Source organism: Simochromis diagramma, unplaced genomic scaffold (genome assembly GCF_900408965.1).
Source record: "Simochromis diagramma unplaced genomic scaffold, fSimDia1.1 OVJJ01000603.1, whole genome shotgun sequence".
Lineage (NCBI taxonomy): Eukaryota > Metazoa > Chordata > Actinopteri > Cichliformes > Cichlidae > Simochromis > Simochromis diagramma.
The window spans coordinates 5,772,172-5,786,527 of NW_024387414.1; the positions used below are offsets into that span (position 1 = coordinate 5,772,172).

Below are 14,356 nucleotides of genomic sequence, written 5' to 3' on the forward strand. Positions count from 1 at the left end.
GGTTTTTTCCCATGTACTTGTTCCGTAACATTTTAGGATAGTGAAAAGAAAATGTTCAAAATGTGCATTTAGGCGTTTAATTTGCTATACTTTGTCTGTTGGAAATTCATGCAGATGAATACACAATAACTACTGAATTTGCATGTTTAAGCATAAAAAAACTAGTGAAATTAAAGAAATGACACCTCACTGTGACTATCATAAGGTAAATAATGGTTTATGTATTTCAGCCACCTCACATTTACTACTTTTGCTTGAACTTTGGAGTTCCTTATTTGTGCAGTATAACTATATGGTGCCTTAAAGTGCTTGCTAGACTTTTTTTTTTTTTTTTTTTTTTTTTTTTTAATGCATGCAGGTGTGTCCTCCAATTACTTTCCAATCCTCTGATTAGATTTTTTTTTTTTTTAATAAATAAATAAATCTCCTTTTTGTAAGCTCCATCTAATGTGTAAAGAAGGATTAGTGATTTGCCAGAGCATTAATCAAGGGCACAATGACTGCAGACTTGACCAGTATGTTTCTGATGGTGGGGAAACGGGAACCCCCCTCCTCCTCCCAAGTTGGTTTTTAGAGCTCACAGCTGAGCTGATCTGCAGCTAATTATCAATGAGACATCAGGTCTTCAAACTACAGTCAACGTTGACAGTGCCCATACTGTATAAATGAATCGAATAACAAAACCACCTTACTTCAAAGGTCATGATACTTACCGTGACTGTCATGAGGTAAATAATGGTTTATGTATTTCAGCCACTTCTCATTTGTTACTTCGTTGGAACTTTTATTCTGCACAAATTAGGAACTTTAAAGTACAGTACATTATCCAATATCTTTTTATTTATTTATTTATTTAGGAAGGGCATATTGATTCAGGACCGAGCCTTAGTTTTTTGCATCATGCGGTTAGCCTTACTTTAGTTATACATACATGTATTTTAGCCCATACAACCAACCAGCCTTCTGGATCCTGCAGAGTGGCTGTGAAATGTAAGAAAATTTCTTCAATAGTCTTCTGAGAAACTTTTCATAGTACAAAAATCCCCCCCTATTCTGATGAAGCATCTTACCTTTCATCAGAGTCTATTCTTGCCAATGGAGAAGTGGGCCTCATCTTTTTTTCTTTTTCTTTTTTTTTAAATTTCTAATGATTTGCTGTTTTCCAGTGGTAACAGTGGCTGGACTGTCAGTTGAAAGCTATGTCGTATCCTGCTCTGTTGATTGAGACCTGCTTTCTTGTCTCAGTCACGTGATTATAGCTTTTTGGGGGCTTCTTTACAGCCCCAATTCCAAAAAGATGGGACACTGAAATTTATTACACGTTTAACCTGAGATAATATACTGTTTTTATTCAAACTAAGGTGGTTTTGAATTTAATGGCAACAATATATAACCTCAAAAAAAGTTGGGACAAGTATAACAAAAAAGATGTTTACAGAGGGAACTCCAAACTTTCTCTAGATTGTTAGCTGCCAAACTCAAGTATAATTTTTTTTTTCTCTTCCTGCATTTTTACTGTTTAAAAATTTGACATGTTGTATTCTGTTGTGTATTTGGAAAAAAGTGGGTTTGTGTAAATCATTGCAGTTGTTGTGTTTTTGAAACTATACTTAATTCATGCCCCAAGTTACACTAACACCATTTTCGAGTCAAATCACATGATCAATGCCCTACATTGCAATGTTCTGCACACATGGTCTTTTTCTCCCATTACTCTTTTAAGCCCATCACGCTCTTGAAATCTCCTTTGATTCCATTAATAATTTTGCTCGCAATGAAGTTTGATCCTGAAATTAGCTGATATTCTAACTTAGGCTTTGTAGTGAAACATCCTGCCAATAAAATGCAGTGACGTGAAAGTGATGCAGGCTATCAGCCCTGTTGGCAGTCATGCACGTTAATCGGTTGGTCTGTGATGACCAATAAAGCAGTAATGGGACATACTGTATATCATTCCAGGTTCTTGTTTTTTGAAAGAGGACCATCTGGAATATTTAGTATTTAAAGTTATGATTTTAAAAAATCTTCATACATGTAGTGAATTCAAAATGTCAATTGAATTGAAAAAGTGGATTGAAGAGTCCATATGATGTGAATTTACTGGAAAGTTACCACAGTGAGTGGCCATAATATGATCTACCTTCCTCATATTCTGTACAGGCAGCACACTCACCAAATGGAGTATTTCTACTAGTAATGCCGTGTCTGAAATGGACTGTTTCCTGCTACGTGCCATTCTGTGGCCAAAAACGGGAAATTTGGACGATAATCAGACCTGATAATCCCAACTTTGGTCCCTGAGGGCAGTGGAAACAAGCTGTAAACACGAACTGACATATTGTGTATTTTGTTCTTAAAAGATTGAAATGACTGAGTTAGTTCACAGTGCTTTTCTGTCGCTCACAGCTAAGTTTATCTGTAGCTAAAGCAAAGACTTCAAACTACAGTCAACAGTGACAGCGCCTTTAGGTGTATAAATTAATCAAATGAAAAACCACCTTGCTTCAACGTCATGAAACTTGCTGTGACTATCATTAGATAAATACAGTTTTATGTATTTCAAACACTTCTCATTTACTGCTTTGTTTGAACTTTGGATTTCCCATTGTGCAATATAAAGTAGGGTATAATCTTACATTATATGGTCCCTTCAGGTGCTTGCTAGTGTGTGCCCACATGAGACACAGATTACAATTAATCAGTCAGTTACTGTAGTTCCAGATACTCCTGATAGCATTTAGTTATGTGTCTACAGAATCAGTTTCTTCCATTCCAACTTATCCAGCACAATGGGCAAGATCAAAGACCCAAAGAATGTTATGCTTTCGGCCTAATTTTCTACTAAGGCTACATGACAACTTTAACTGCATTGAGGGGCAAATGGACTGGGTCATGTACTGTAAAATATTGGATTCAGCCAGAATACTGAAGCTCTATTGTGGGTCTTCCAGCTTGACGATGACCCAAAACATACCATGGCAATAAAGGAGAGGCTAAAGAAGAAAATTAAGGTCACTGCAGTGGCCTAGTAGCTGTGAAAATCTGTGGAGAGAGTTGCTAAATGGCAGACAAGAAACCTTAAAGATTGAGAGTTTTTGTAAAGAGGAGTGGTCAAAATCTTTCCTGAGATGGGTGGAAACCTGGTGACCAGCATCGAGAGCAGTCTTACCGCTGTGCTTGCCAACAAGGGCTTTTCCACTAAGTACTAAGCCATGTTTTGCTTGGGGATCTAATACTTAGTCATTATCAGTGACATGCAAATCAACTTTTATGTAATGTGTTTTTTGTTTTTTTTTGGGAGAAGTATTTTTAGTTGATTATCTCTCTTTCTAAATTTTAATCTACCATAAAAACGAGTAATAATAATAATAATAATGGATTGCATTTATATAGCGCTTTTCTAGGCACCCAAAGCGCTTTACAATTCCACTATTCATTCACTCTCACATTCACACACTGGTGGAGGCAGCTACAGTTGTAGCCACAGCTGCCCTGGGGCAGACTGACAGAAGCGAGGCTGCCATATCGCGCCATCGGCCCCTCTGACAAGGCCCTCTGTTGGCCTTGTCTTGCCCAAGGACACAACGACCAGAACAGAGAGAACAGGGGGATCGAACTGGCAACCTTCCGGTTACAGATGAGCTTCCCAATCCCCTGAGCCATGGTCACCCACGGTCGTGCATGTTTAATTCTTTGCAAGTGAACATAAAATAAATTCAACAGGGGATCCCATAATTATTTCCTGCACTGAAGGAAATAAAACTGATAATCTAAGTTGAGGAGAACATACACCCACTGGTGTTGAGTAAACAGATGCACACATACCTCCATTATGATCAGGCTCTGCTTACTACCTGTGGGAGATATACGTCCCAGCTGCTGTCAAGCTGCCATCAAGGACTCATGCTTTTCTGATTCAATTTTCTCATAGCCAGGCAGGTGACAAACAATAAAAATGAGTTGTTGTAGTCTAATACCTGGAGAAACAACTTCAGCTAACCAGTAGGAAACATTCTTGTGGAAATGATAACCTCTTATGATATTTAACATCTTCTATTCATGTTCCATGAATATGTTTTGCTTTGCTGTCGATGCCTGAGATTACATCCTCCATAATAATATGACGTCTGCCATCTCCGCCTCTCACCCTACACTTCCCTTTACCTGCTGATAGCATGACAGGTCGTTGGCCGCAGTTGATGACAATACAAAGTGAGAAGCTGCTAAGAGGATTATCAGGTTTTGTCAGAAGCAAAGGGCTGGTAATGTTTGTTTTTTTTTTTTTTTTTTAATTATATTTAATTGATCATTTAGAGCTTAAGCATGAATGACACATCACAGTATGCATTCTGTGCTTTGTCTTCCCTGTCTTTGTTTCTTCAAAAAAGCTGTAAGTTTGCAGTGGCTAACCTGTAAATGAATGACAGATGAGACACACACACACACTCATTCATACAGGAACAAGCTATTAAAAAACTATGTAGTAGCTGAAGTCGGCCCTCCAAAAGATATACAGCCGAGCTGTAATGTAAAGCTGTCAGAATAGTCTCCTTCCGGGTGAGAATAGTTGTCGTCTTCAGTTAGAGGTGTGAATATGATAGATGGGGCTTTATTTATAGTTGAAATTATTTTTGTCTACTTCCTTTTATTCCGAGAAGCATTTAAAAAATCTTGACGTGCAATATTAACCTACATCTGTAAACTGTTTTTTCTACTTTTTTTTTTTTTCTGCAGTGACTCTAATGACTAGATTGTTTTCATGAGGCTGAAAAAAGGAGTGGCAAAATTCTAAATTTACCGGTAAATGCACTCCACAAAAAGTATGCCTGCTTTTTGTTCAAAGACTTGTGTATTGTTAAGGTATTGTCCTTTGACCTTTCAATTTCCCAAGAGATTTCTTCCTGATAGCAGAGAGACCTGGTCAGTGGAAGTGAGCTCATAACAATCATTTTACTGGCAAAACTGACTTTGCATGATTTGATGATTTCTTCTTTTTTTTTTTCTTCTTCTTCTTTCTTTTTTCCCTAATGCATTATTATAATATAATGTTATAATTTTCCTTAAATGAAATAACAGACACAGATATCTGAACAAATAAGTCGTTAAGTCACATGGAATATGACATGTAGACAAAGATGAGGCAAATAAGTAAGTGTGTGTGTGTGTGTGTGTGTGTGTGTGTGCCTGTGCCCAACTTTGTTTCTGTGCACCTGCTCATAATGTATTGGTAGAATGGGGAGCCAAGAGAGTATAGAAATTAAATCAACACAATAAATGAAACGATGAACAGATAAATGCATGAATGAAGTAATTAAAGAAAGAAGCAAAATGAACACAAGTCATAAAGGTATTGTTACTACAGTGTATTGTGTCTATTTGCATGTGTTTTTGTTAGATGCAGTGCCTTGTCTCTGCACCCATGAACAAAAGAAAACCTATTAACATTATTTGTAACTCACAGCATTTGAGTAGACTAAATTTCTGTGTTTAAAAAGCTCCTCTTTGTCAACATTATATTGGAGTGCACACGTGAGTTTGCATTATTAATTGCAGTTGTTCCAGCTTCCTCTTCTGTTATGTAGTTGCTGCAGGTTGTTTAATTTCTGGGTCACCATTATAAGCATATTTTATGGTACTAAAGGCCTCTGATAGATAATGTGTGTATTAGGGCTGCCACGATTAGTCGACTAGTCACGATTACGTCGACTATCAAAATCGTCGACGCGTCATTTGAAGATCACAAAAGACGCAGGAATAAGTAGTAGGATTTAAGAGTGTAATAACTGACTGAAACAGAAGATGGCAGCACTGCATGTACAAGGATGCCAGCTGCCGTTAAACCCCGAAGAAGAAGAAGCTTTGTCCCAGAATGCAGCCCAGCTCAGTTTCCAACAATGGCGGCAGCTAGTTAGTTTTAATATTACTCTTATTATTCTTTCTGGGTCACAAAATAAACGTTTAACATATTTTCAGGTGAGAATGTAGCTGTGTAAACCTCAAATATCTGCTCAGTTTATCAAGACACCACATATTTTCAAAAGCGCTCTTGACGTTTTCGAAGAGGTCTGTTACCCACTAGCTCGATAGCTAGCCGGGGGCAAGGCTCACTAGAGCCCGTGAGAACACCGGACTCCCTGCAAATTGTTTTCAAACCCACCGCTGTCTTTCGCTACTCAGGTTAAATATATATAAGTCACTTAGATAACTTAAAAATGTTATTGTTTGGCTTTTTTTTTAGTATTTTATTTGTTCCTGAGTAAATCGGTTTGGCTGAGATTAAAGTTATAGTTTTTACACAGCTGAATAAACGTCAAGCAGACAACTGATTATCAGAAGTGTGAGATGCTCGAGAATATACTCCGGTGTCCTGTTATATTTTAGATAGCAAGGAGTTTATTAAACTTCACCGAAACAATCTGCAAATTTCATTAAAATGTAATAAACTATCATCTTGTCTTTATTTTAAAGACAAGATGCTGTAAGCTTAAAGCTGTAAGCTAATGATAGTTATATAAGAGCAGATGCATGCTTGTGCAGTAAGCTGTACCTTTTACATACAATGGATGCATGATCTGATTAGTCACTAATCGCAAAAATAATCGGTGACTAGTCGACTATCAAAATAATCGTTTGTGGCAGCCCTAGTGTGTATATCTAAATATCCTTATTCCTTCTTTGGTCTTTTATTCCCTTCTTAAGTAAAATATACCAGTTCATATATGATCCTTATCATGCCCTTCATTGTTTTTACGGAATATTTGACATTAAAGATCACCACCAAATCTTTATAGAAATGATTACAGTAATTCACTGTGCATTTTGTTCTTTAATGTGTTTTAATCCTTGTGATTATTTGTTCCTGTAGTTGATGAAATGTATTAAATGCAGTTTGAGCTTAGCTACAGATATGCTTCAATGACTGACTCCTCTCATTCTCTTTTTTTCACAATAGGTGCCAGTGATGTCCAAATCTTAGACACAGACTAAACCTTGCATCCATCATGGAGAAGAAGCCAGGCATGATGCAGCATCTCCGGCAGAAGATGCTGCCACACTTCAAGCGGGGCAAGGATCCCTTAAACAAGTTGGCTGTCCAGCTTGACCACAATCGGATGAGCTCCTCCGTTCCTGACGTAAGGAACGTGAAGCAGGATTACCCCCACGTCTCCTCCAGAGTGCCTTTTCAGCAGTACAATAGTCCCAGTTATAGCGATCCTTCCACACCGCTTGACAGGCCTCCTACGGGTCCTGTAGGAGGTGGGAGGAGTGTAAACCTTAGAGCAGGTAGTGGAGGAATAGGGAGGAGTGAAAACAGACTGAGCGTGCCTACAAACTGCACAAACCGTTCTTCTTCCCAGGAATCATTTAACAGCCTTTGTGGAGAAGACACATCTTCCCGGGAGACACACCAACCTGGACGAGGCATGGAGCCCGAGGAACTTGCACTACCAGAGATGATGACTGTTTACACTCCAGACAGTGTAGCTGTGGATGATTCCCTGGACAGCTCGCAGGTAAAGAAAATACTTTTGAAATAACCTAGCAGATTGGGCATCTCCACATACGGAATATTCATATAATGTTTCACATAAGGATTGAACCTTCTGGGACACTAGCACTGACGACTTGCATTTTTATTTTAAATATTCACTCATATTTTGACTTTGTAGTTCCTGTTATATCTAATACTTTGACACCAAAATTAACTGACAAGTCAGCATTTTCTCCCCCTGCAACACACAGTAAAAAAAACATGTTGTACATTGGCGGGGTTGAGGTATCAGGTGTATTTACACTTGACTTGCAAAGTTTAACTTGGAAGAGCTGGATATGGTTGCAAATCGAGGTCCATCCTAAATCAATAGTCTACAGTAGAACTGTGCAAACACTGCTTCTGGTGGATTCACGTCTTTGTTAAAATGACAAGGATGTAGGCTGTGAGTGCCAAACAGAGTCACATTTAAAACTATTGTTTGTTGTTTTGTTTTTTCTTTCTTTCTTGAAGTTAAGAGACAAGATCGATTGGATTTAACCAATTATTTTATAAATTGTCTTCCACATTAAACGTTTTTGTTTGCTTGCTTTTTGGGACAAGTGTAAATAAGTGTATTTTATGGTATGAACTACCCATCTTGCTACACATTCCTGTTTATTGCTCCAATGATTTCATATTAAGAGATTTGCCCTAACTGATAGAAGTTACATTTGTTCAAGTTATAAATCTTTCTCAGACTGAGGCCTTTACACACTGTGTAAAATTTAAGCGAATATTTTGTGTTCATTTTAAAATATTTTTTGAACTTTGACTCATTTACACCAACCGTGTAGTTTCACAGGGCAAAACTGGCACACCAGTACCGAATACACAATTTTATCCCAGCTAAACTCCGGTTCAGTGGTCTCCTCGCAATGACTTTTGTGCCTCCTCAGATGTGGTCTTAACTCTACCAACAAGACCTCAAACTGACATCCTGAAATATATATGAAAGCATTGGAAACCCTGAAATTCTCCTTGCTGTTGCCTTCTTGTGAGAATCGCCTAACTACTCAAAACAAACATACACCATAATCCGGTCTTGTGATGATGTGATGAATCCTGCTTCCGGGCCCAAACTGCTCTGCGTTTAAGAAGGCTGTTGTGTTTTTAACATGTTTTAATGCTTTGCATCTTGTTCTATTAAATCTCAACAGTCCCCTAAAAACAGTCAGTGATAACTGTTGGCCTCTGGGTTTTATTACCGCTAATCATTTTAAAGCTCAGTTTTTAAAACCTTACGCTGTAACTACAGCCCAGGCAGTATATTAATGACTAACCTCATATTGTGGATGGATTATCTCAGTTGTTCTCCTGACTGTAGTTTGGTCCGTTTGCATCCTGCCATGCGATTGCATTTGTTCCTAACCATTGGGAACCCTCACGTTAACTTTTATCAAGTGGAAAAATGTTAGCGTTCATCCTCCTGCTTCACTGTTTATATTTTGCTAACATAGCAAAACTAGCTGTGTTACTAGTAATCACATTATATACCAGCTAGCCAAACTTATGTAACCCTACAAAACCTCACTGCTGTTTACTTTCCTGGTTTAATTTATGTCAGAAGTAGTAACAGAGCTGTACGTCTTAATTTGTTTCAGAGATCCCTCAGTCAGAACATGCTATATTATATTAGATGGAAACTAGCGAGCTAACTTCTAACTCTGTTAAATTTCATAAATTCTGTTTTCATGGATGCCTGGATGTTAAACTTAATTTTCACACCTGGTAGAGCAGCAACACTGATCATTTTATTACAGATGAAAGAATTTAGACAGTTATTCAACTCTCAGTGATGCCGCAGTGATCGTTTGACTTGGGGACCTGCAGCATAGTTTGGGCCCAAATGCAGCTAATGACGTCAGACCTAAAGACTGGATACCCCCTCCACCAACCTTTACACCTGGCACATTGCAGTCAAGTACTGTTGTACTGGCAACCGCCGAACACAGGACAAACATGTAATTTGTCACGCTACAGAACACTTCTGCACTGAGTCTTTGCTCCACAGCATCCAGTGCTTTGCATTGCATTTCTTGATGTAAGGTGTGGATGCAGCTGCTTGGCCATGGAAACGTATTCCATAAAGCTCTCTGTGCAGTGTTCTTGAGCTAATCTGAAGGCCACATGAGGTTTGGAGGTCTGTAGCGATGGACTCTGCAGAAAGTTGGCACACTGTGTTCCTCAACATTTGCTGACCTGGCTCTGAGATATATTATTGTAGCTTTATTATGTGTTTTATCTCAGATGTGTAATTATAATCAGGATAAACACTACAGAAGGAGACTATTGGCTGTTTTTGTTGCCAATTAAAAATGTCACTTATACATCTGACACCTGGTGTCAGATAGAATCAGTTGTAAACCTCATCTCCTTCCTCATTCCATTCTCTGTTAAAATGACCCGGAGGTGGATATTTGATCTACGTCTCTCAAGTACAGCTGCTACTCACATTTCTAGCATAACAGTGATGTGTAAATAATAGGGCTGCACGATTAATCGTTAGAAAATCGTGATCTCGATTCATACTTATGTGCCATCACATTTCCAAATGACAATGATTTAAAAAAAAAAAAAAAAAAAAAGACGACGATGATTGTACCGCATTTTGATCCGGGACGTAATCTGCATGAAAACAAGCGCTCACTCTTCCTGCTCAACAAATGACAAGGGCGGAGCCTTATACCACGTGATACAGAAGCTGTGCCCTGTGATGCTAAAATTAGCAGGGAAAAAACAACGGAGAGCACGTCATGACAGGGATGACGAGAAAGTGACAGGAGAAAATCCGTCCCGGTCAACCACCCAAACATTAATAACAGGAACCTTATACAGCGCTTCCCTATACCCGTCGAACTCCCGCAGGCACAAAGAAATTACGGAGGCTATTACTTATCACCTGACCAAAGATATGGCTCCCATCAACACTGTGCAAAACGAGGGATTTAGGAAAATGATCAACACCCTAGACCAGGGGTGTCAAACTCAAATACACAGTGGGCCAAAATTCAAAACTGGAACAAAGTCGCGGGCTAACGCTAATATTTATTGAAAAAAAAAATATCTTCCTCTAGATATAAGAATGAATCTTTTCTTATGGACTCAAACAAGTTTTGCTGAAAAACTGAATATGGAACAAGCAAAGCTTAATACTAAACAATAAATATATATATATATATATATATATATATATATATATATATATATATATATATATATATATATATATATATATATATATATATATAAAACTGTATAATACCAGTAGGCCAGCTCTAATAGTAATTTGGTATGGCTTCGCGGGCCAAATGTAATTAGGCTGGGGCCAGAGTTTGACACCTATGCCCTAGACAAACGCTACACAGTGCCGTCCCGCAACTATTTTTCTATTGTTGCACTACCTGCTCTATACATGCAGTGTCGAGCAACGCTGGAGATGGAATTTCAAGCAACAAAACGTGAGCCATTTGTTGTTGTTGTTTTTATGTTTATTTATTGTTTTTATGTTCAGTCTCAACTGTTACGAAGTTGATGTGCAGTTAATAAGTGCAATAAATATTTATACTGGAAAAGAAAATCATGAGAGAATCGTGATCTCAATTCTAAGCCAAAAAATCGTGATTCTCATTTTATGCAAAATCGTGCAGCCCTAGTAAATAACATTGTATGTATTGAAGATAACCCTTGACAGCAAAATGAACATGTCAGGCTTTGCATTCTTCTCATAATCAAGGGCAGGCTTTGTTTGTCAGATCATGGTTAGAATGACTTTCAACAGGTTTTGTGTAGATTGCATGCTTTAGTGACATGACGCACAAATGCAAGATGACTTGAAATTCCGAATGTTTAATTTTCATTTGAACAATAACATTGGGCGTAGCCTTGGCTTTATTTTCTTTGTCATGCAAAGTGGACACCAATGTGCAAGCAGATTAATGCTGTAGTTCTTGTTGACATGCAGAGGACGACTCAGACAACTAGGAAGTCATAGCCTCTTTTCACAGCTTTGACAGGCTTGTTTGCTACACAGGCTAAATTAGGGCTGGGCGATATGGCCTAAAATCAATATCACGATAAATTGAGCAGTTAACCTCGATAACGATAAATGGACGATAACCACCCCAAGTGCCAAAAAAACAAACTTTTTTTTTTTTTTTTTTTTTTGTTTCTTCATTTGATGGGGCTTAATAATAAATATGTTTCACATTGGCTATTCACAAAGTAAACAATGATTGTGCAAATGTAATGCCATCATGGACAAAGGCCTATCTCTGCTAAGGCCTTGAGGTACTATAACTTGTAAACAAATAATGTCACAAACACAAATGTCAATTGAACACAGAAAAAACTATAATAAATACTAAGCACTGCCATGTGACTAGTGAAAACTATAAACTCTTAAACAAAAACATTAAATAGTGCTGTTTGCAAAAAACTTCAATAGAACACTGATAGTTAAAATTAGGCAGGGCTTGAACATTTTTTTTTGTTAACAAGCGTCTCCTCTTCCTCCTCCACCAGCTCTACCTCCGTCGCTGCTGCTTCAACATTTAAATCGTCCTCCATTTGTTCACCCGTGTCTCGTCTTGTTACAGGTAGTAGAGTCATGTGACTCCACCCCGTCAAGTCTGTAACGTAGCACAGCGTCTTAAAGGGACATGAACATCGCCAACCTGCACATGCCTTTTCTTTTTTTTTTTTTAAATACCGAATTTACCGACATGGGCAAAATGACGTCGATGAGAGTCATAAATTTCGGTAACGATAAATTTTTGATATATCGCCCAGCCCTAGGCTAAATGAATTACTCTTGTAGAAGTTCATAGGCTACTAAATACCTTTTTTATTCAATGGTTTAAGCAACAAATAAAGTAAAAATTCATTGTGAATCATGTTCATTTTGACTTCTTTCCACTAAGCTTTTAATATACTTTCTTCCTGGTTTCACTATCAGTGGTTTAGACAAGTGTGGTTAGAGAGGGCAGCAGGACAGGTGTATAACATGTTGGCTGACAGTTTTACACACACACACACACACACACACACACACACACACACACACACACACACACACACACACACACACACACACACACACACCCCTTATCCTAAACAAAACCATAACCTAATCGTAACCCTGACATTTAAAACCACGTTTTGAGCCTCAGAAATCCCTTCAGACTCGTATGGACGGGCATTTTGTCCCCATAAGTGACTGTTGGTCCTCACAAATATAGAGGCATGCTAATTTTCTGTTCTCACAAACATGCCTAAACGTGTGTGTGTGTGTGGGGGGGGTGGTGGTTGATAAAAAGAAATTGCAGTTTGGTATGGTAATCTTTGAATAATGCGTTACCAACATCAACATGTTGTGAAACTTTTAAGTAAGTAACAGGAAATGACCTAAAAAATCATCACCCAGTAAAATGTTTCATCTTCCTGTTGGTGTTAGTAGTAACATATCAGTGTTTTGTTTTGATTTTTGTTTTTTATAGATGCTCTTTATATTTATCTGATTGACTGAGGTGATATTTGTAGTTTCCGCCAGTGGGATTTTGATTTTGAATCTTTACGCTTTGTAGTTTGCAGCACAGGATGCTGATCTTTAGAACCTGACCATTTTCTCAGCAGGCAGATATTATCTGCTGATATTAGCCATTTGGTGGTCTGTTGTGTGAGGAAAATATAAGAACTGATTATTAACTGATTAATTCAAGATGGAATTAATTGAAATGGAAGAAACACCCTTCAACTACATTATGAGAGTGGCTGTTGCATAGTTTGTCCATCAGAGGGTGCTCTGCAACCTCCCTTTTTGCAACACCTGGTTGATACACCACAACAAAACAACTAGCTGATTGAGATCTGAGTCAGGTGTAAGCGTAAATGAATAACAGCACATAAGAAACATTAAGAAATCTGTGCTTTTTTTGTGTTTAAACCTCAACTGGCTTTACATTTTGATTGCTATTAAGCATTCAAGGCTAATGCAGCCTTGAATGCTGATTAAGCGCAAGCTGATACATGCTGATATGAGCATATTACAAAGCCCATATTTCAACTAGCACATTTATTTCTATGTCTGCTGGTTATAAACGGATTTGCATTAAGTTTTACCAGAGGTGGGTTTTGCCTGGATATGATCAACAGCTAAGGTCTACCTGTATCTGGATCAGGATCTGATGTAAGAAAACTGATATAAGAAAAATAGAAGAAATGAGAGACCCGCTGTCTTTCTTAGTCATCTTATTTTCCGTCATCACTGAGGTTTCAGATCAGTCAAAAAAACTGTTTTGAATTTGGTGAAAGCAACAATGCACAGTGTGAAAACTAACAGTTTGTTTTCTCAGGGCCCCCAGGGTGGTTTTAAAAAAGCTTTTTATTTTAATTCTTGTCATCTCCCATTGTGTAACTGTTGTTGTCAACCGAACACTTCCTCATAGCTGTGTAAATAGTCCATAGACTTACAAAAAAACCTCTGGGAGATTATCTTTAATTGTATAGAAACTATAATGAATACGTCTGAATACAGCAATCTATATTTGAATTCATAAAGAAAGGAGTGGTATGTATGGCAAAATACCTTATGTTAGGTAAACAGTTACAGTGTTTGCAGTTACTCTGAAACCCAAAGAAGAGATGCAAATTAGTGGGAAAAAGTGGAAATTGCCTAGTAGATGTTTTTTGGGTTACCTCTGTTCAGTCCCCAGGACACAGGAATTTTTAATAAATGCTCAGAGGATTTGTGCTGGTGGTAGAAATACCAAGGAGAGGGCAGTTCTGAGCCTTTAGCTTTAGCTGAGTGAAGCTTTTTCATCAACA

At 37.9% G+C, this 14,356-nt stretch overlaps 1 protein-coding gene across 3 annotated transcripts in view; it reads left to right on the forward strand.

Moving 5' to 3' along the window:
- Positions 1 to 14,356, forward strand: part of mctp2b (multiple C2 domains, transmembrane 2b) — a 44,373-nt gene that overhangs the window by 2,449 nt on the left and 27,568 nt on the right. For all 3 annotated transcript variants that reach the window (XM_040010963.1, XM_040010961.1, XM_040010962.1), the window contains exon 2: positions 6,953 to 7,514. In XM_040010963.1, coding sequence (XP_039866897.1) covers positions 7,002 to 7,514 — 513 coding nt within the window. In that variant the 5' untranslated portion in view covers positions 6,953 to 7,001. The remainder of the gene's footprint in view (positions 1 to 6,952; positions 7,515 to 14,356) is intronic.